The sequence below is a fragment of the Dasypus novemcinctus genome, chromosome 4, assembly GCF_030445035.2.
Source record: "Dasypus novemcinctus isolate mDasNov1 chromosome 4, mDasNov1.1.hap2, whole genome shotgun sequence".
Classification (NCBI taxonomy): domain Eukaryota; kingdom Metazoa; phylum Chordata; class Mammalia; order Cingulata; family Dasypodidae; genus Dasypus; species Dasypus novemcinctus.
Genome location: NC_080676.1, coordinates 153187209 through 153209746, shown reverse-complemented (window position 1 = coordinate 153209746; position 22538 = coordinate 153187209). Strand labels below are relative to the sequence as shown.

The window sequence follows — 22538 nt, the reverse complement described above, 5'->3', positions numbered from 1 at the left end:
CTGTGCAGTTCTTAGGTACAGACCTAAAGTATCCATTGTGAATGCAATATAAATTACCATATTGGTACCATGCTTCTGAATTATACTCTTTTGTATAACACTAGTAGATGTAAAATATTGAACTGGAAAAATTATTTCAAATGTTCCTTGCTTTACATGAAATGTTCTAAGAGAAGTTTACTAAAAGAGACTCCCTGAAGTTGTTAAAAAAAAATTTCAATTATCTTGAAGGAAAGTGTGTGCCTCAATATCATAAATCCTTATATATTTTCTATGATTGAGATCTTAAATGGCCATTGAAAAAAATTAACTCAAATTTAAATGTCTATCATTTTATGTCTGTGGTTCTAAAGTTATAGCACTCAATTTGCTTCAAAATAGTACTTGCAATCAGTAATTAGTTTTTGTTTATTTGCTTGTGTATTATGTCTCCAGCACCTACCTACAAATCTAGAAGAGCAAAGAACACATTTGTCTTTTTCACTGTTGTATTTTTACTGCCTAGAGCACATCAGATGCACAATTAATTTTGTTGAATGAATGGATGATACCAGAATTAAGCTTTGCCTGGTCTACAAAGAAGACGTTTTTTAAAAAATACTAAATAAGTCAATATTTCCATGCAAGGAACTAGGATGAACTAGGTAACCTCAATTAAAATGTTATTTACTTTTATTATGACTCTGTCCAGTTGGGTTAAAAATAGAAAATTCACTAACTTCCTTTCTGTTGAAGAAACTATCATTTCAGAAAATGACAGAATGGCTGTTATGGCTGCACATTTATGAGTTAAGTACTTATCTCTACTGGGGGTACTAATATGGCAAAAATTTGTTTTAAATAATTAAAAAAAAAAACACTGACTCTTTTAAATCTGGATTCCATCAATGATAATGGCTTCACAGATGATCTCACTAAATTAGAACCAATGGCTAAATTTCAATGAAGTTTAAGAATGGATAAATTCTCTAACATTTTCAAGTAGGATCATTTACATGTACTGAATGAAGACTCCTGTCTCTACTATAAGTCAACTGCAAAAACTATTAATACATACTTATAATAGAACGGGGTTTTGGTTTTTCCCCCTTCACTTTTACATACTGCTTAAATGCCAGTGAGGACATCTGAGTGGATATAGTAAAAACAAATAAACAAAAATTCCTGGAAAGAAAAGGCACAGCAGAAGTTATTATTAAGCTGGCAAACCTTAAAAACAAACAAAACAAAACAAACAATTTGTATAATAGGATTCTTTCTAGGGTTCCTTGGTTCTGGGTAATGAGAAGAAACTTGAGCTACTTTAAGCAAACACAAATGTACACAATGAAACATTATCATCAACAAAAACAATAAAATTTATTATAAGGATTCTGGGGGTATTTAAGGCAACCCACAGATAGGAATTCAGTCCTGCCTCAGAAACAGTAGTGAACAAGGACCTGGAAAGCTACCAGAATCCAGCATGGTATTCATTCTATCCTCTTCTGCTTTCTGACACATTTTCTTCACTCCTCTCTTCTGCCTCACGCACTAATTTTCTCAGCTCCTGAGTTGGCAGGGTAATTTAAGGCTTCCCTACAGTCTGAGTTCATTGCAATTCCACAAACAAGCAGGGACTCATTACTGCCTAGCTTCAATGCAAACTCTTGAGAGAATCTGATTGGCCTACCATGGATCACCCTTCATCCAACTGATACAAAGTAACCAGGCTACCAGTGGGTGGGTTGCCCTTCTCCCCATGCCAGGCAGTTCCCAAAGGCAGAGGGAGAGAATTTTAGGCCAGACATAACACACCAAAAGGGTCTGTGTCTGCAATTACTTTACGAATTAAGCTACCTCAGTAATTTATAACAAATGTATTGAGATGGTGTTTTAAAAATAGAGATCCGACTTGTAAAAAATGTTCACTTATAGCAACATAGGATAAAACATGTATCACTAATTAAAAAGAGTACAGATAATGTCCAATACCATTTAGTAACAAAGTGTTTATTGTCTATTGTGTGCAAGGCACTATTCTAGGTACTGTGAAGTAAACAGTGAACAAAACAAAAATCCCTTCCCTCACAAAGCTTACATTCTACTTTAAGTTAATACAGAACTGCCTTCAGCAAGGAAAGGTCTAAAGAAATTTAATGAAAAAATTTCTCCAGCTTTTCTCCAAATAGAGATGTCCAGAGTTACAGTTTTAGAAAGAAAAGAAAAATTCCTCTATCAGGGATTCCTAGACAAGATTTATTTGGATTTCACCTGCCAAATAAAATAAAAATAAATTAAAAATTTGAGAATACACAATAGCTTTTACTATTTTTTAGTTTGTCAGAGTATTAAAACACACTACATTATACTTTCGTTATTATTTCATTGACTAAAAGATTTTAGTGCCTTAACATTGAAAGAGAAAGACAATCTCAGAATAAAGGACCATTCTTTCCAAGAATGGACATCTGGCCACTTTCTAAGAACAGACTGTCCTTACTCTGCTCAATTCAGCAGCTGACTAGGAAAAACTTTTCAGAGGTTTATGGATTTGCATTTAGTAACCATTGTTTTAGACTGCAGAATGCAAGACTGAGCCAGTAAGCAAAACTGGCTTGCCTATTTTCTCCGATTTATGGATCAATGCATGTGAAGTCACAATTCGGAGGAAAAAACAAGCAGCATTATAACTTGAAAAAATGACTTATTATAAAAAGAACTGAACTAACTTATTGATCAAACTTATTGATGTAACAGTTCTACAGAGGCAGTCCCTTCTTAGAATATTAAAGACACTAATATTAATTGGTGAGGATATACTATATTCAGTAAACATAATAGTTTAATACTCAAAGCACAAAAGCACTTTATTAAATATTAGTTTCTGAAAATATACTGACTGACAGGCAATTAAAGGAGCTACTCAGTTTCAGGAATTAATTTCCACAAGGCCTATAACCTCTGGTAAAAAGACCTTGGCGTGGCTGGCTGGTTAGAAAACTTTTAAGTGATTAATTCTGTCCTTCAATTACCTAGACTGGTAAAGTTATAAATACATTTCTTGCCTTTTAATATTTTGGTTCTCTTTAAAATAATACGTGTTCTTCTCTGTATCCATATTTCATATGTAGTTACCAATTCTCTTTTACAGTGGAAGATTCTTTGAAAGTTTTAGTCCAAATATTAACATTTTCTGCTTCCAGTCCTTATCTTTGCTATCTCCAGCCTAATGATTTTACTGAAAATCTCTCAGCTCAGATGTCTGGAGGCTGACTAGGCACAATATGAACCTGCCGTGGTGGAAATAGGCATTCCATTTCACCAAGGAAACGTTCTGTTGGAATCAGATCCTAAACCATGCTGAATAGTCTGAATATAAAAACTGAAAGTAATGTGTGTCAAATGGAAGCCAGATATTAACTTTCTCTATTAACTGGGGGAAAATGCTACACAGGACACTCTTAGCATAGATCACCTTTCGGGTTTCCAAAACTGGGTCCTGGGTGGACAGCTCTCAAATGCAATCAAAGAAAACCAGGAAAAAGAGGCAGATGTGTGTGAAACAGAAATTCCTGGTGTACTCAAGATCTCTGGCGTCAACATGGAACTTAAATCTCAGTAAAATTTTGATTAGACAGTATGGGCAACCAGGTACTCTCATTGTGCTGGTAGGAGTACAAATCGGCACAACTTCTGAAAAGCAACCTAGAACTAGCAAAAGGACAAATGTATACCTTTGGACCTAGCACTTTCAATTCTAGCTCATCTTATAGATGCGACAAATTTTCACAGTTGTTAATTGAAACACTGATTATTAAAGAAAGACTGGAAATAATCTAAACACCCATTTTTATGGGACTGGCTCAATATATTACATTTCGACAACGGATCGCTATGCAGAGAAAGGGGTAAAAAAGAATAGCAATGCTTTATGTAGAGATATGAACCAATCTCCATATTAAACTAAAAATGCACTGTCTACTACACACTATCGATACAAAAAGCAGGCCTCATGATAAATAGACATGTTTTTTTGCTTGTACGTTCGCAGAATACCTCTTGGAGGATCAGGAGAAACTGTTAACATCTCTGACGAGGAGAATTGGAAAACATCTAAACATAGGTGGGTTTCTTTCACACACATTCATATACACACGCGCGAGCGCCAAGGGAAAGGCTTTAAGTGTGGTGATGCAATGGGGAGCGCGTGTGAGTTTAACATTAGAAGCAACTACCTTGTTAACGCCTTCTCCGTTAAAGCTACACCTTTGTGACGTATGCCTGAAACGTCACAACCATCCCACACCCCAAGTCTCTAACGCTTTTGTTTTCGCTGTAATATAAGGGAAAACTTACGCGTGGTTGTATTTTATCATAAATGAAATTCATGTCTGTGAAATGTGCTTTGTGGCTACAGAGATGAAAAATGCCATGTATTATTCAATAGAGTTACTAATAATTACCAAATAATAACGACAGTCACACCTCAAGTCATGGTTTCCAGAAGAATATTCCACCCCCGCGTTCCCCGGCCCTTAACAAAGCCGGGTGCTCCACTTAGCTCCTCCTCTATTTGCTTCTCCCAGCGCTTGGCGGGAGGTTCCATCACGTGACGGCTCCGCGTAAATGCGGAAGAACGCACGCAGCGTCGCCGGCGGACGGACGGCAGAGTCCGCTCTGTCCTCTCGTCTCTCTAATCTCCTCCGTGACCACTCGGACAGTCCGCAGAGCTGCCGCCCGATCACTGAGTTCCCTGCGAATAGTCCTCCAAGCCGAGAGAGGACAGCGCGGGAGCCGACGTTCTCGCGAGAGACGCGGGGCCCGCCCCCAAGCCTCGCGAGCGCGCGCGTCTGCGCGCTCGGCGCTGCGCGGTTTCGGGAGGGGAGACGTGACCCGGTGGGAGCTCGGGGGAGCGCGCGTGCGTCGTCGCGAGCGCGGCGCTGCCGGGGCTGCCGGGAGGGAGCGGTGTGGGACCGCGGGACGGCCCGCCGCGATGTTCCGAAAGGCCCGGCGGGTGAACGTGCGCAAGCGGAACGATTCCGAGGAGGAGGAGCGGGAGCGCGACGAGGAGCAGGAGCCGCCGCCGCTGCTGCCGCCGCCCGGCACCGGCGAGGAGCCGGGCCCGGGCGGCGGCGACAGGGCCCCTGGGGGGGAGTCGCTGCTGGCCCCGGGGCCGCCGCCGCCCTCCGCGCTGATCCCGGGCATCGGGGCGGAGGCTGGGGGCGGCTTCCCGGGCGGCGCGGAGCCTGGCAACGGGCTGAAGCCGCGCAAGAGGCCGCGCGAGAACAAAGAGGTGCCCCGGGCCAGCCTGCTCAGCTTCCAGGACGAGGAGGAAGGTAACCGGCGGCGCCGCCTCGGGCTCCCCGGGCCCCCGGGCCCCAGCCCGGGCCCCCGCCTTCCCCGCACCGCCCGCACACGCTCCGCGCACGGAGCCCCTTCCCGCCGGGCCGGCTGCGCATCTCTCCCCGCCTCCGGCTCTCCGCGCCGGCCCGGGACGCGTTCCCGCGCTGCCGCAGGCCTTTTCCTAACAGCCGCCGCCTGCTCTCCATCGCGTGCATTTCCTACTCCGCAGGGCCGGAGCTCGGTTCAGTCGTTCCGAGCTTTCTGAAAGTGGACATCCAGCTTCCCCCGTCCTGCCTCTTGCCCGCCGGGGTCTCTCACTGCTCTTGGCACCTCTCTGAGCCTTCCGTAGGTCACTGCGCCCAGGTTCTTGGGTGCCCTGTCCGGGCATTCTTTGCCAGGAAGGTCGGGCGGATTGAAGTGAGAGGTCTGCGAACTGAAGCCCGGAGTCGCAGCCTTGGTTCTGTGTCACCTTGGACCAGTGGCTTGGAATCGCTGAACCTGTTTCCCCCTAAGTGTATAGGGGTAGCAGAAGTTGGGCTTTCCTCTCCTTAGCTTTTTAAGCGATGAAGAGAGGCGGTGTGAGAGTAATGCAAGGCAGTTTCACCAATACTGGAGAGGTCAGGTTACAGTAAAGTTGATTTCTGATGCTAAAAGAACTGTAAATCTTTTTACTTTCTGACCAGTTGAGTGTATACTTATATAACCAATCAATTCCCTGTAATGGGAAAAGAAATTATGACATCGAAATCTTGCTTGTGTCATGATGAGATATTTTCATGTTTCTAGTAAGGTAACCTGTGGCCTGTTACTTGTTTTCTCTTGTTTAAGTTAGCAAGGGGTGTAGCACATTTTTGCTTTTGATGATGCAGGGACTATTTGCTAAAGTGGTTTGCATTTGAGTCTTAAAGTTTCAAATCAAAGAGGTCGGAATTGTTATGTCACCTAAACTTACTTAAAAAAGGGATTTGCTCTCAGCTTAGTCTTAAAATGATTATATGTCAGTTAGAGGTAGATGTAGAGTTGCTCACACCTGACAAGTTCCTTCTTTTAACCTGCAAGTTTTGATTTTGAGATTTTGTTTCAAATTCCATAATGATTTGATGTAAGTGCTTTTTAAGAAACATTTTAAATGATTAAATAGATTGTTTAGATTGTTTAAATAGATTGTTTAAGGAAAATAATAAGAAACAGGAAAATTTTGTGTTGTTACATGTGCTATATCTTTAAAAGATACTCAAATTATCATTACTGCAAAAGACATTTACTACCGTTTCTAAGAGTATCCACAGATTTGAAATAACTTCAAATTAGATAATGGTATTAAGTGTAGGAGTATATGTTTGGAGAAATTTGCCTGTGAATAGCACATGATTTTGTGAAAGAAGGGAAAATACTTTCTGAAAATGCTACAGACTTTGTTTATTTCTTTTTAAGAAAATGAAGAAGTTTTCAAAGTGAAGAAATCAAGTTATAGTAAAAAGATAGTAAAATTACTTAAGAAAGAATATAAAGAAGATCTTGAAAAATCGAAGATTAAGACAGAACTCAATTCATCAGCTGATAGTAAGTACTAAGCTAATAGAATTCTTTGGAAATGATAAAATGCAAAGTTCTTTCTCACAGGGATTGATGGCTTTCCTACATGTATATTGTGAATCCATACAGATGAGTCTAATTGTTGCCCAAGTTCCAAGTTGAGTAGCAATATAGACCTCTTGTTTAATTTTAACACAGTTGCATATAAATGCATTTTTTTGCAAAAGTTAGAATCATTGTCACTGTTATATTTCTGCTGCAATGACAATCCTACCCCAATTTTCCTAGTAGTGTGCAGACTGCTACTGAACAGAGAGAGATTTCCTATTTCCTATTTGAGGGAGTATGGTGTAAATTCTTGTATTATATAGAGACAGAATTTCAATTTCATTGATAATACTTCCTCAGTTGGTTTAATCATCGGAGAACTTTTAAGAATGCCGTAAGTTTAATATTGATAATACTGTGGTTTAGCAATCTTATACTTGGATGAAGGTTCCCCAGTATGGGACAGTACATTGAGATTTCACTCATGTCCTCTCAAAACCTAAGTTTAAAATATTAAACAGGGAAGCAGACTTGGCCCAATGGATAGGGCGCCCACCTACCACAAGGGAGGTCCGCGGTTCAAACCCTGGACCTCCTTGACCCGTGTGGAGCTGGCCCATGCACAGAGCTGATGCACACAAGGAGTGCTCTGCCACGCAGAGGTATTCCCAGTGTAGGGGAGCCCCACACGCAAGGAGTGTGCCCTGTAAGGAGAGCCGCCCAGTGCGAAAGAAAATGCAGCCTGCCCAAGAATGGCGCTGCACACATGTTGCTGACTGCAACAAAAAGAAACAGATTCCTGGTGCTGCTGATAAGGATAGAAGGGGTCACAGAAGAACACACAGCGAATGGACACAGAAAGCAGACAACAGGGGAGGGGGAGGGAGAAATAAATTAAAAATCTTAAAAAAAAAAAAGTTATATTTAGGAAAGTAGATCCATTATAACATCTTCCAACCTGTTATTCTTATAAAAATGCTCCAAGAGATTCTTTTTATTTTAGGGAATTAAAGATAGAATTGATTTTATCTTATAAAGCATGGTATCGTATCTCAAATTTACAGTCTGATTTTGAAGGCAATTTTACTTATGTATAATAGTGGGACCCAGTGTGTAACATAATGTCCAATGAGTGGTGCCAAGGATAACTACACTTTTTATTATTAATGAGGAGGGAAAAGAAATACTTTATAGAAAAAAAATGGGATTTGAGACTGGATCTTGGATGATTCCAAAAGTTACAAGAGGGAAGGAATGTAGTACTTTCAAAGATTAAAATGACTAAGGTGTTCTGGAAAAGAGCAAGTATACTAGACAGGCCAAAGTAGATGATTTGTTGTAAGTTGTTAGAGGTTTAGCGTGAAAGTTAAGTTGTTGACAGATTGTAAAGGATGTTCTGAATTCGGTAAGAGGTCTAGAGTTGCTGTGTTCAGAAACTCAGTGGCTTGCCAAGATGGTGACATGATAAATGCCTTTTGAAACCTTAACCTGGCATCAGCATGCAGCACAGATTGGCATGACAGATTGGAGGCCTAAACTAGTCTAAACTCAGGGACCAGCTTTGATGCATTAATGGATTTCAAAAGGTCTTAGTTGAGCAAGCCTTTCCTGACTCAGTGGGAAAGTGTGGATGATTTAATGTTTTCTATGAGTATGGGAGAGGAAATGGGAAGAAAGGGTTATTTGAGAAAACATTCCAATGGAAGAATCTGTAGCCTTGATGCATGCTTTAGTTATTGAATTTAAAAGAAATAGCCAAATGTGAACTGTTATTCCAGAGTGACTGAGAGAACAGTTATATATCATATACAGAAATAGAGAAGGCAGGTGGGTAAAAAGGAATATTTTCCCCTGATTTCTTGAGAACTGACTGTACTGTGAAACAGTACGAAAATGGCCAGAAAATGTAAGGACTGAGGAAGGGCTCTTAGCCTGGTGACAATTGACTATTGTGGGTTTAGAAATTGAAGCAAATGCAAGATTTATGAGGTCATCTCCTGTGATGTCCTGCTACCTTCCATCCACACATAATTCCAACAGTCTGCTCATCAGCTAACTCCAACAATTCATGCCTTCCACAAAGGTGGGACTTTTTACATTGTAGATGGTCGGTGCCATCACTAGAATGATGATGCTATGTAGTTCTTTCATTAATCAACTCGTAATCCAGAACTCTTCCAATCTCCAGCCCTCCTTAAATAGGCAAAGGGATGAATTAACGTCAAAACAAGAGTACTGTCGACTTGAAAATATTTTGTAATATTACTATAATAATTAGTTCACTTTTAAAATTGAATTTGAAGAGAAATACCCAGTGAATAGGGAGAGAGCTAGATTTAGGGGTGGTACTTAGAGAGGTGGTAATTAAAACTTAAAGTGAATAGAGTTGATGAGGGAGCAGCATAAAGGAAAAATTAGAATGCCAGAGATTGTTATAAGCCTTTATAGAGAAGCAAAGAGGATTTACCAAAAGGGATAAAAGAATCAGAAAGGCCAAAGGAGAACGGGAGAGATGTTTCAAGAAGATGATGGTCAGTTTTATGAGTAGTACAAGAAGGGTCAGGAAAAACGAGGACTGAGGGCGGCCTATTGGCAGTATTGGTAGGTTTTTCTCTGGAGGTGGATCTGGCAGAAGAGAGTAGTCTGCTAGCCAAGCTCTGTGCCCATAGAACTGGCTATTTGGAAGAAGGCACCTTTTGCTAAATTGCTGAATGATAATGTATGTGGCTGTAGCCATCCTGTTAGCTGGGTGAGCCTAGAATGGCCTCCCATCCAGGCAAAGGCTGTTTGCCAGCGTTAAGGCATGCACATTGGTGAGGAAATATAACACAGCAGGTCCTCACAGTTTCTTTGGGAAATTTGGCGGAAAAAGAAGTAGAGGACAGTAACTAGAGGAACCAGTAGGTTCAAATAGAAGTCCTTTGAACAAGCAGACACTTGTGAACTTAATGAAACATAGGCTCTTAAAGTCTGCAGAAATCATTACCTGAGCATATATGATCTAATAGACTGTTCACCGTTCTACTATCAGTCTATTAAAAGCCATATTTTGGGAGCTGGTGTAGCTCAGTGGTTCTCTGGTACCTCCTTAGGAAAAAATAAATAAAAAAAGAAAAGCCACTAATTTAGTGTGGGTTTAAAGCAGAAGGAAATAGGTAGTTCTTTACTCCATTTAACTGTACATCTGATAGAGGTCCCAGAATACGTTCAAGAAGGAAGTCTGTGGTTAAAGAGGATGGTAAGTGAAAAATTAAAAAGCTTAAAACAGAATAAGCTAAATCTTGCTTTAAAAGAAAGAGAGGTGATGGTATAATCTTCGGAGCTTTTATTTAGTGGAGGGGACTTTGGTATGGGAAGAATGGAGAAGGTTTGAAACAGTTTTGGGAAGAGAAACATGCTGGGGAAACAACAGAAAAGTTTAGCTTTCATATTTAGAATAAACATTTGCCTTATTCCTTCATTATATCCATCACCCCCATTGTGTGCATTGTCAGGTTAAAAATACTTTTGATTTTCTGAAAACAGTGCCTGGGAAGGAGGGTATAATATAGGACCGTTTACTCAAAAATAACGTAAACCAAGGGCAGTTTATCATAAAGATACAGTGCTGCCTCCTGGAATCCAGTGGCCTCAGGAATGGGCTGGAACTGAGAACAAAGAGGGCGCTCTCCTCTGTCCACAAGGCAGAATGTGGCCACTCCACAGCTCCACTGGTTTATGTGCTGTTCTTAGTGCCACCTGATCTCTAACTTGTTTCTATCCCAGTTCTGGATTTGTAGAAGAAAATCAAATTGTCCCCACCTGGGTCAGAAGTCCATTCATATATTCAGTCATGCAGCAGGGTCAGGGTTGTACAATGTCAGTGCCAAGGGCGCACCACTTTGGATGATATAATACTGACATGAATCCATAAAATAATACATTTAAAAGAATTTCTAAGCAGTTACCTATGAGAGTTTAGAGGAAGAAATAGTTCATTTTGATGAAAAGAATTAGACTGAAGGTGGGATTAAGCATGCATCCCTGTGTTCCCCATTATTATTTTTACCTTCTAGCTAAGTTTATTATTGTGAAATTTCATAGTCATACAACTATTCTTGTCAAAAATTTAGATGAACAACCTTTGGACAAAACAGGACATGTTAAGGATACAAACCAGGAAGATGGAGTTATTATCAGTGAACATGGTGAAGATGAAATGGATATGGAAAGTGAGAAGGAGGAAGAAAAACCAAAGGCTGGTGGAGCTTTTTCAAATGCTTTATCTTCTTTGAATGTTCTCCGTCCAGGTATGTCCTCACAGACACTTCTCGGAACTGAAAGAAGCCCTCTGAAAGAATGGTCAGTCTTTAATGATGGTTATTAAGGAAGGAGAGCTAAGAAATATTTCTTAGTATAACATTTCTATTTAGAGTCAGAGTATGTCCATTGGCAGATAGAGAAAATGGGAGAACCAGAAGTTTCCCAACTTTCCCTGGTTTATTCATAAACAGAAAATTTTGTTATCAGAACAGGGGGGTGGAACTTGAAATAAGTGGTAAATGGTACTAAAGTCTCTGCCCCTCCCCCATATATAAAAGTGTATTTAAGGTTAAAGCTTTAATATCCTTTTTCATAAAACTTTTCTTCAGAACTTCTAATAAGTTAGTTTTATGACCTTCCTTTCTTTTCTCATTTCTATAGGAAATAATTAGCAAATCTATATATTAGCTAATCAACTTTTAAATAAATAAGTGCTCAGTCACGAAATTCAAACTATGTGGCTGTATCATTTAACTCTTATTATATTTGTAAATTTAAAAATTCCTTTGGGCTGGTAAAGTGATAAATTTTATACATACATTGTTAGTGGCAGTCTAATTGGTACAGTCTTTATGGAAAGCTGTTTGGCAATAGCAATAGATTTTTAGGGGCAGTGGACTTGGCTCAGTGGTTAGGGCGTCCGTCTACCACATGGGAGGTCTGTGGTTCAAATCCCGGGGCTCCTTGACCCGTGTGGAGCTGGCCCATGCGCAGTGCTGATGCGCGCAAGGAGTGCCCTGCCACGCAGGGGTGACCCCGCGTAGGGGAGCCTCACGTGCAAGGAGAGCCGCCCAGCGTGAAAGAAAGTGCAGCCTGCCCAAGGAGTGGTGCTGCACACACGGAGAGCTGACACAACAAGATGACGCAACAAAAAGAAACACAGATTCCCGTGCCGCTGACAAAAACAGAAGCGGACAAAGAAACAAGACGCAGCAAATAGATACAGAGAACAGACAACCGGGGTGGGGAAGGAGGGGAGAGAAATAAATAAGTCTTTTAAAAAAAATAGATTTTTAAATTTTCTTACCTTTTGATCTTGTAATTCCACTTACAGAAATTTATTCCAAGGAAATGTTACAATTGCAACGTTATTTGCAATGGGCAAAATTTAGGAAAAATGACTTGTAGGAGAGGGGTAGCTTAGTAAATGAAGTTGTAGTTACACAAAGGATATTATGTAGCTGTTAAAGTAACAGACAAGTAACATGACATTACTTTTTACTGTAACCAAAAAGTTTAGTTCATTTGATTTTTCAGTAAATTATGCTTTATCTGTTCAGTGAATATTAAGTTAAGCAATTACAAATTATGTTTATCTAGAACAACTATGTGGAGAAACAAGCTTAGGCTTTAATATGAAGAAAAATTAGGTATAGAATTTCATGTTTGATATGCTTACATATTGAACACATTATTTGCAAGAGAAATAATGCTACAAGTCTAATATGGCTTGTTTTTAAATAATGAAATGATTATAAATAATGAAATGATTACGTTTAACTGCTTTGGGGGGTTTTCTCCCTTTCACTCTTTGCCATATATATTACCATTATATATTACCGTGACTTTTTTTAGTTTCTCTATAAACTGAATTAAAATGAGATCACTTGGATTGCAGGCATAGTTTGGGAATAGAAACTTTAGGCCCCTAGAAGACAGTGCTTTTGCTTATAGTGCTTTTAGCTTATAATTGGTACCAATTGTTTCCAGGAGAAATTCCAGATGCTGCTTTTATTCATGCTGCAAGAAAAAAGCGTCAAATGGCCCGGGAACTGGGAGATTTCACTCCTCATGACAATGAGCCTGGTAAAGGCCGCCTTGTTAGAGAAGATGAGAATGATGCCAGTGATGATGAAGATGATGATGAGAAACGCCGTATAGTTTTTTCTGTGAAAGAAAAGTCACAAAGACAAAAAATTGCCGAGGAAATAGGTAACATGCGATAATAGGATAATAAAACCATTGCATTGCTATTCAGTGTGGCTAGATACTGTAGACAAGTAAACTGTATTGTATTAGAGAACTGTTTTTGCTTGGTTATAAATGTCTTATTGGAAATACTTGGAAAGTTTAGGTGATTGTGATTAACTTATGTTTATTGACCCCTTCCTGTGTAGCTGACACTGTGTTAAGCACTTTACATGCATAAACTTAAATAATCCTACAACGTTCTTAGCAGGTGCATTCGATTTTGTTCTTCCCTTTGTTGAGTTGAAGTCAAAGCTTACAGAGATTAGGAAACCTGTTTAAGGTTGAACTACTGTATTATACTGTCTTTGGGCTTCAAAGGATACTCTAAGACAAGCAGAATCAGGAGTGTCAAATGACAGATCATATTAGACATTTTAGTAAGATTGAGTTAATGCCAATAGGTTTGTTTAATTATTGTGAAATATTAGGATAACATCCCCCTTCTCTTCTGATACTATTTGCTTTCCTTGGATGCTTATGGTTGCAGGTATTGAGGGGAGTGATGATGATGCTTTAGTAACTGGCGAACAAGATGAAGAGCTCAGCCGCTGGGAACAGGAGCAGATAAGAAAAGGAATTAATATCCCTCAGGTAAATACTAAAGAGGTAAAGTTCAAAAGTGAAAAAGTAAATAAAAAAGGCTTTTTGTCTGTTTTACGTTAAAAAACGTTATATATTGAATCTTTGCCATTAGTTCAAATAATACAGTTAAGAAAATCAGGAATTTATGTATCCAGTAAGCTTTTAAAGGAAACTTTGTTAAACTCTGCTTTTCACAGGACCATGGAAGATTTCCAATTCCTTAGTTCTGTGTATCTCTGGACTAGCACCATCAGCATCACCTTGGAGCTTGTTAGAAATACATTGTCTAGCCCTGTCCCATCCTACTGAAGCAGAAATTCTGGGGGATGGAACCCAACAAGCTAGTTTTAAGAAGCCCTCCAGCTAATTCTGATAAACACTAACAATTGAGAACCACTGGCTTAGATGTTTCTTGCCTATGTAGCTTATTTTTTCTGACTTTAAAAACTGTTTTGTAGCGTATGGATTTCTCAGTAATGCAAAAACTTACTGAAATAGAAGAAAAATATCTTTCCAAATAGTTTTAAGTTTGTTTTATAGAAGTAAATGGTATGGTAGAAAAGATCATATATAGATTATTTTTATGATACTTTTCCACAGAATTGTGTTGAGGATGGTATTTGGACAGCAGAATTTTGCCTGCGTTTGAGTTACTTTAAGGAAAAAGGGTATAGTAGAGAAAGTCCTGGACTAGGTGTTGAGAATTGTAGGTTGTAATGTTTGCTTGTCCGTTTATTCTTTGGCAATGGGCAAGTCATTTATCCCCTTCTGCTGATAAAGGGTGGATTTAATTATTATTTTTAATGTCTTTTCCAGATCTAAACTTCTGATGTTCTATTCTAATGAAAATTATTAGAAATAAATTCAGTGATCCCATCGAGGGATGAGACATTCAGCCAACCTTTTATTTGATTTTGAAGAACTCTGCAGTTATTTTTTGCTGTTTTAGAAAATAGGTGTAATTGTTTCTGTTATTTTTGTTTGTTTTTAATGCTAAAGATAAGCTATTGTTTTTTAAGATATTTTGCTAGTGGTTTTCACATGAATTCTATTTTTTTCTAGGTTCAAGTCACCCAGCCTTCTGAAGTGAATATGTACTACCAGAACACTTACCAGACAATGTCTTATGGTTCATCCTATGGCATTCCTTATAGTTATACGGCCTATGGATCTTCAGATGCCAAATCTCAAAAATCAGATAATACAGTCCCTTTCAAAACTCCCAGTAATGAGATGACTCCCGTTACTATTGATTTGGTAAAGAAACAGCTTAAAGACAGGTAGGGCAGATCAACTTCTTAAAGACCTGTCCTCTAGCTTTCTGTTCCCTCAGGCAACATGTAGTCTGGGGTAGCAGATGCAGAGTATCGGCAAAGAAGATTCACTGGCCCATCTTCAAAAGCTAACCAGAAGATGACTTCATACTTTGTTCTGCTCCCTTCTTGGATTCTTCTGTGGAAGCCTCGAAAAGTTATAAAAAATGCCACTCCATGATCTTGTTGAAGACAGTTCTGAGTTTGTACCTCTTGGACTCTGAAAAAGTGTAGTCAAGATATGGGGGGAAAGCGAAAAAAAAAAAAAAGATTTTGGTTAGCTCGTGAAGTAACTTTTTGTGAAGTCTGTAAACTGCAATTTTTGAGCAAAAAGCAGTACAGATGAAAAGATGCCATTCCAAGTATTTTTATATTCTATTAGAGAAACTAAATGCAGTATTTTAATATAATTTTGCAAGAGTCCTGACAACATAGACTTTTGGATATAAATGTTATATTTATCCTTTTGTGTTCTTAAGGTTGGACTCCATGAAAGAACTGCACAAAACAAATCGACAGCAGCATGAGAAACATCTGCAAAGCCGAGTGGACTCGACCAGGGCTATTGAAAGATTAGAAGGGTCTTCTGGGGGTATTGGTGAACGGTATAAATTTTTGCAAGAAATGCGAGGGTATGTCCAAGACTTGCTTGAGTGTTTCAGTGAAAAGGTAAGAATGCAAAAATATTAATCTCTTTGAATAAAGCAAAATTAGGGAGGTCTAGAAGCCTTGTGTAGAACAGTGTTATATTTCGTCTAAAATATCTCCACTGAATTCAAGTTTAGAAGTGAGGAAAAGTCATGCTTCACTTACTTCACTTAAATAAGTGGCCTTAGTATTAATATATTGCAGGAGCATATAGTGCCTTCGTTGAAAAAAGATGCTATGAAAAAGTACTTTTAAATAAGACTTTGGGAAGTCTTTAATATAGTGGAATTATTGGTCTGCCCTGAATTATTAGAATAGAAGGGAATCATCTGATGGAGTTTTCTTTTTTATGACCCAGGTCTACACTTACTCTTAAATTGTTTTACAAGTAATTCCAAATTTGCATATAAAGTTTCAGTGTTACTAGTTTCTATTTTTTACCCTAGGTAGAGTTGGTCATTGTTGCTGCTAAATAGTTTTCATCTAAATAAGCTTATACATATCCATTTCAGAATCCATTCATTGCACATCATTTCTTTGAAGGTCTCATTTCTTCCAAGTTTGTTTTTTGAGTATGTTAGTTGACACAATTTTTTGAGTTTTATTGTACTATTCATTGTTTATATGTTTTACATTAACTGCATATAGAATTTCCTTTTTTCTCAAATGACCTCTTAATTGATTTTTCATCTTTAAGATAAATGTGTTATTTGATGCATAGGTTTATAAACATTTGTGGACTTTACAACCTTATCTTTCTTTCTATATACCCTGAAATCAAAGGCTGGTCAAGAATGCTGGCAGATAACTATGTCTTCCTAATGGGTCTTAATGGTTCCATTTAGCCTGTGGTCAGATCTGTCCTGAGACAGCATTCACCATGTCCCTGTCTAGGATTCATCCCTCATCTGATATCTGGAGGAGCAGCTACAGTCTGAGCTGTGATATTTCTTACGACTTTGGTGGCTTAGGATGATAAGTTCAGCGGTGGGGAAGAAGCATAGGCTTGACTTTATTCAATGGGAAGTGGGACGTAAGCGTCAGAAGTGGCACTGGTCTTATTCTTACTGGGAAATCGTTCCTGAGCCTAGTGGGTATGAAGGGGCTGGTCCAGTGACTTGGGTGATTAGAGAGGGGAACTTTGTCTTAAACCACAGTAAGTGAGGCTTGTCCTTGTGCAGTTTTAATGGAGCTTGGCCTTTGGTTTGGAACTTAAGTAAACATTTACTCTAGTCATTGCAAAAATAATGAACTATGAAAAAATTGACAGTGATCATTCTTGAAAGAGAATAGTAGGGTACCTACTTCATACAGGTTTTAATTGGCTTACTATTTCAAAAATAATTACTATGTTATATATATACCCCTTTAAACTTAGCTGAAGTCTAAATTACTTTCTATTAAGAATGGGAAGAAAACACAGTAATGTAAACTTGCTAAGTCATTTTTCTGAGTTTATTTTCGTCATTTTTAGACTTTGTGGACTTTTTTTTCCCTTTGAATCTGTTTATTCAATTTTTTTTAGTTTATTTTTGAAGTTTCATGCAGAAAGAAGTAAAGGGTGATCCTGTATCTCCCTTGATTAAGGAAGTCTGCTTTAGATGGTACTAATATGGTTGCAAGATCTCTAGATAAATGTTTTCAAAGCAGATGTTAAGTTTCAAATATTATAGTGAGTATTTTCATTAAAAGAGAGCTATGTCCTAGTAAAGATGAGTGTTCTATTTCATTTAATATTTTCATACATGTTTAATTTCATTAGGAGAATGCTGCAGAGTTAATATTGTCATAAATTGCCATCTTGCAAATACTTAGAAACAATTGGATGGATTTGAATATTCAATTTATTTATGTTATAAAAATATTGTTTCAGGGTAGGACCATAAAAAGAAATATTCCTTTTCCTTTTTTGTTTTAAAAATTTAAGTGGTTTTTGAATATAGATTTAAATTATTTGAACATCTTTTTAATGTCACTGTTTTGTTTCCCTCTGGTCATCTTTTTTCTTGTCTCTTTGCCATAAATTTCATCCAAGTAATAGTATTCAGTTTTGAATTTGGAGAGGTTAAAGAAATTGTCATGATACTAACTCTTAAGATAAATCAACATTGTTAAGAAACTTGAATGAGAGCTGAAAATGTATTTTAGGGCTTTTAATCTCAGTAGTATTTTCTCTGGGCTTTGTTAAAGGCATTCAGTTGTCTGAAATGAAAATTTACATCATCAAGATTTTACCTATAAACTGAGTAATTAAATCATGCGTGATGCAAGCTTAAGTGTGCAGTTCTTCCGGTACAGGAATGTTAATAGTCTCTAGGACTAAACAAATGTATGTGAAGTTATTTGTCTTTAGTCCTGCTTGGTTTTTTTGTTTTGTTTTGTTTTTTAAATGAGGGAATGGGGAAACCTAGGTCATAACAATATGGCAGTAATTTCTAAAAAATTGAATTACCGTAAATTTTATTGAAAGTCTGGCCTCGGTTTTCAAAGATAATCAGTGCTAATTTGGGGACATTGTTGCCCATGACGTGACTTATTAAAGAATAAAATGACATCAGTTTGCCCTCTCTGTGAAATTTGCTCTTTTTGCAATGGAGTCATGCAAGTGTATAAAATTGCTTTTATTACAGACATCTTTGTATTCCACCTGCCTTTTTTTATTTTCCATTTGCAGTCTGTTCAGTTCAGGAAGCTGCTATAACACTTGGTGCCAGTGTTCCCAAACTCTAAATAATGTGTTTTCCATTTGCACTAACCATCAGGAAACTAGAATTTCTGGTTTCCTCAGGTATGTGTAGTGGTTGTTAGCATTTTGTGGAAGTTTCATAGCATATGGTTATGGAAACAGAGTTTTTTTGTTTTTAGTTGTCTCATCATGTTCTATAAACTTTTGTATTCTATATGAACCAATGAATGCTTTAGCTATGGATATTAATCTGAAAAATTTATTAACTCTTTAAACTGTGACAGATGAAAGAGTATATAAAATACGGGACAAAATTGAACATTTGATAGAGAAGAACTTTCCTACTCATAAATTTGAAATCTGTTGAATGCAGACATGCTAGTGAAGAGCTAGAAATTTTGACTTAGTATTTAGTTTACATTTAAAATGTATATTGAAGCTGAAAAATGGTATAACCAATTTCTGTAAGATACTTTGTACAGATGCGTGGCAGAGTAATATAAATGTCCAAAATTGGGCAGTTAGTTGACTCTTGTTCTTAACCTACTCATTGCCAGTGCATTTTTTGGTACTGCATGGTGATAAAAATTTAAATTACAAAAATTGAGAATGACATCATACTGCTGGAAAACTGAAAATGGACTTTAAAAGATTTCCAAATACTTAAATATCATAAAGAAAAAGTACTAAAATTTTTGACATTTCTTTACTTGCTTTCTACTAATTTTGAAGTGTTAAGTTTCCTAACCAAACTTCTGTTCCAATAATTAGGCGTTGGACATTATAGCTCTACTCGTGGATTAAAGGAAGAAGCAATGTTTCCTAAACATAAAAATGAATTACTGTTTGTGTCCTTTTGGGGGATTCATGGTTATTCTGTCCATAGAGAGGGTACTTTTTCAGAAATCTGGAAATAGTACGGAACCCTCAAAGAAGTAAGCAACTGAGGAGTTTGGTGTTACGGAGTGTGTTGTATTTTTACAGGTGCCACTGATTAATGAACTTGAATCAGCAATACATCAGCTGTACAAACAGCGAGCTTCCCGCCTTGTCCAAAGACGACAAGATGATATTAAAGATGAATCTTCGGAGTTTTCAAGCCATTCAAGTCAGTCCATCTTGAAGGTTTTTATTATTCATTAAACAACCTTGTTTACTTAGTGCAGCCTAATTGAAAATGAGATATTGCAGATCTTTTTTTTTTCTTCTTCAATAAGTTCCCTAGCTTGTAGGTCAGGTGGACCTAAACAAACAAAACAGCATGTAATTGAATTGTGCTTAATAAAATATGGCTTCACAAAGGAGCTCTTAATACATGCACCAATATTCTATCAATCTTACTCTTCTTTGGGCATATTATTTTCATTTTATCTTAAAATCACTATTTTGCCCAAATTGATTTTTCTTTCCACTTTTCATCCTGTTCATAGCATCAGTACAAATGCTGTTAGTTCATTACAATAAAAGATTTTGAGTTTAGGAATTAGGGAAATGTTTGTGTCTATATGTGTGTGTGTATTAAATAACAAATGACACAACTCCAAGATTGGGAGAGATTCACTTTTAGGATAAAGCAAAGTTTGTATATTTTCTTTTTAAACGTTCCTTTCCCTTGTTTGCCTTACATAATGGGTCTTTTATTAAATTAGTTGATTCCTGCAGTTCTTGAAAGTTTAGCATGATTATTTAGAAATTGAATTTATGTTCCTTTCATTATAGATGAATGCTAAAGAAAGCCAGTTAATTGGAAACCTCTTATAAAATAGCTTTGCTGAGATTCTTTAACCAGATGTTTTAAATCTTTTAATTCCATTTTTCCATTACCCTCCATGTTCTTGGTACTCTAATGGGAATTTTAGTAGGGTAGTTTTCTTATGGCTTTTTATTTTTGGTTTTGTTTTTTATGCCAGCAGTTCTCAAATGGAAGTATGCATAAAAATTGCCTGTAAAATACATTTTAAATGCAGATTTCCTGGTCCTATCTCCAAATACTCTTACTAGGTCTTCATTGGTGTCCAGAAATCTGCATGCTAAGCCACCACCCTAGGTGCTCTGGAAGCCAAGGGCCCTGGTGTTATTCTTTTGGAAAATAATGCTTTGTCATGCACGAGGCCTCTAAATCAGATCCCTGAGAAAGCATTTTCCTGTGCTTCCCATGGGTATGGAGAGGCATAAAGAGATGATAATATGGCCCTCAGAGCTGAGTCAGACTCAGCACCAAGAATATAAAAAGGTTGTGACTTTTTCTTTTTGCCACACAAGTTTAAATTGGAATAATGGCATATTGGACCACCTAAATGACTACTGCATCCTTTCCCGATCATTTTGATCCAGAAAGAACGAGATTTCTGGGGCAGATTACAGGTAACCATTATATCTGCGAAGGAAAGTAATTTCCTTTTAAGTTAAATGGTTTGTGGGAGCTGTGCATTTCATCAAATACCTTTTCCCGTCTACAATCTGTTCTTCAGAATTTAGAGCTGTTTACTTATAGGGAATTTGAAGTAAGGCTTGAATGACGTATGGTAGATTGAAAGAAAGAAATTGAAAGGTAATGAGAAAATGAGAAACACCATCCTTGAGAGAATGCACATAATTGCCGAAGATATGAGTTAAATTACATGGGACAGTAAAGAGTCATTCCCCTTTGTAATTTTTTTAAAAGAAGCAAAGTATAGCCTGAAATTCAACAGTTTCATAGATTTAGATTTATAAGCACTTATCTGCCTTGACTTAGTAATGAAGGCTCTTAGAAATGAAAGCCTGTCACTTGAGTCATCTATCTCATGTATTTCCCCTAATATATTTTATAAAACCTATAATATGAAAAAAATTTAACTATTTGTTATAGTAATTAATAAAGATATTTCTTAAATGACATGTACTTAAAGAGGTAGGAATCTTCTGGAAGTTTGGGATTTTTTTACCTAATTCATATATGGTATGTAGTGGAGTCACAGTTGTGTTGGGGGTGGAGCATCTTGTTTATTCCAGTAATCCTTCATTATAATTAGTAAACGCTGGAAAATACCTCCTTCCTAATATATCAGAGCTATTTTGAAATAGGGATTAAAAATAGGAAATAGAAACTAAGGAAAAAAGTCAACTTTTAAAAATAATAGGTCTGGAATAGCTAGGATACTCTGAGGTAGAGAGCTGATGTTTGGGTTTGTTTTTTTATTGCTAAATGGGTGACACATCTATGATAGCTGGGAAAAGATGCACAAGCCTTAAATTGAATGTCCTTCATCTTTAGGTGATACCACCCCACCCCCCCATTCCTTGGGTTTTTGATTTTCTGTTACTATCCTGTATTTTCCAGAATATTTTCACAGTGTTGAAATAAAATGCAGAAATGAGAAAAGTACAAGATGGCAGATGTTTCTCCCATTACCCTTTCAATCCTAAACAAGAGATTAGCGGAATCTTCTGTGGAGAAAGGGAATGGGTTCACAGGAAAAACTTTTAGATACTACTATTTGGGGTCCTGCAACAGAAGAGTTGGCTCTCTACCCAGTGATCTGAGATACCTCTGGTAGACACCCCCCACCTATGTCCCCAGCGCCCCATCTCATTCTTATATATTAACAGAGTGCTGGTTGGTCATCAGAGAGACCTATACAGCAAAAGGGACTGAGGAACCAGAAGAAAACTTTAAAACATAATTATATCCTCAGGGAGATAAGAGAAGGTATTTTACTCCTAACACAAGTATAGGATGCTACAGAAAAGGAATCTTCTAAGAACAAGAATCATTTCTTGGAAATTAAAATAAAAATTTAAATAAGGGTTGGAAGCTAAAGCTCGAAATTTGCCTCAGTAAGTTAAGAAAAAGAGAAAAAGAAGAAGAGATGGAAAATAGAAAAAAAAGACAACATTAGGGAAATGTGGAAGAGTAGTTTGTGAGAGGTATAAGTTGGTGCTATTCAGTGCAGATATGGTTTTCATTTTACAATGTTGATTCTGCCCTTGTTCTGAAAATAGCAATAGAGACTAAATTTCTACAAAGCAAAATAAAATATAGTAAATCATTTATTACTATAACATAGCTGTTTTCTTCTCATCCTCCATATGCATGTTTCATTTTTGCTGTCATTTCATAGCCTCAACAAGTGATGCTTAGGTTC

The 22538-nt window shown here is 37.6% G+C and overlaps 1 protein-coding gene across 2 annotated transcripts in view; it reads left to right on the top strand.

Annotated features, from left to right (window-relative positions):
* The first annotated feature begins 4906 nt into the window (after positions 1-4906).
* Positions 4907-22538, top strand: part of PAXBP1 (PAX3 and PAX7 binding protein 1) — a 37337-nt gene continuing 19705 nt past the window's right edge. The window contains exons 1-8 of one of the 2 annotated variants that reach the window (XR_011648698.1): positions 4907-5318; positions 6760-6888; positions 11022-11198; positions 12922-13143; positions 13670-13773; positions 14827-15044; positions 15557-15746; positions 19396-19519. Coding sequence is in view for 1 of the 2 variants with exons in the window: in XM_058296174.2 (XP_058152157.1) it covers positions 4976-5318; positions 6760-6888; positions 11022-11198; positions 12922-13143; positions 13670-13773; positions 14827-15044; positions 15557-15746; positions 19396-19519 (1507 nt within the window). In the remaining variant the exon portion in view is untranslated. The remainder of the gene's footprint in view (positions 5319-6759; positions 6889-11021; positions 11199-12921; positions 13144-13669; positions 13774-14826; positions 15045-15556; positions 15747-19395; positions 19520-22538) is intronic. The other variant, XM_058296174.2, reaches the window with a different exon arrangement.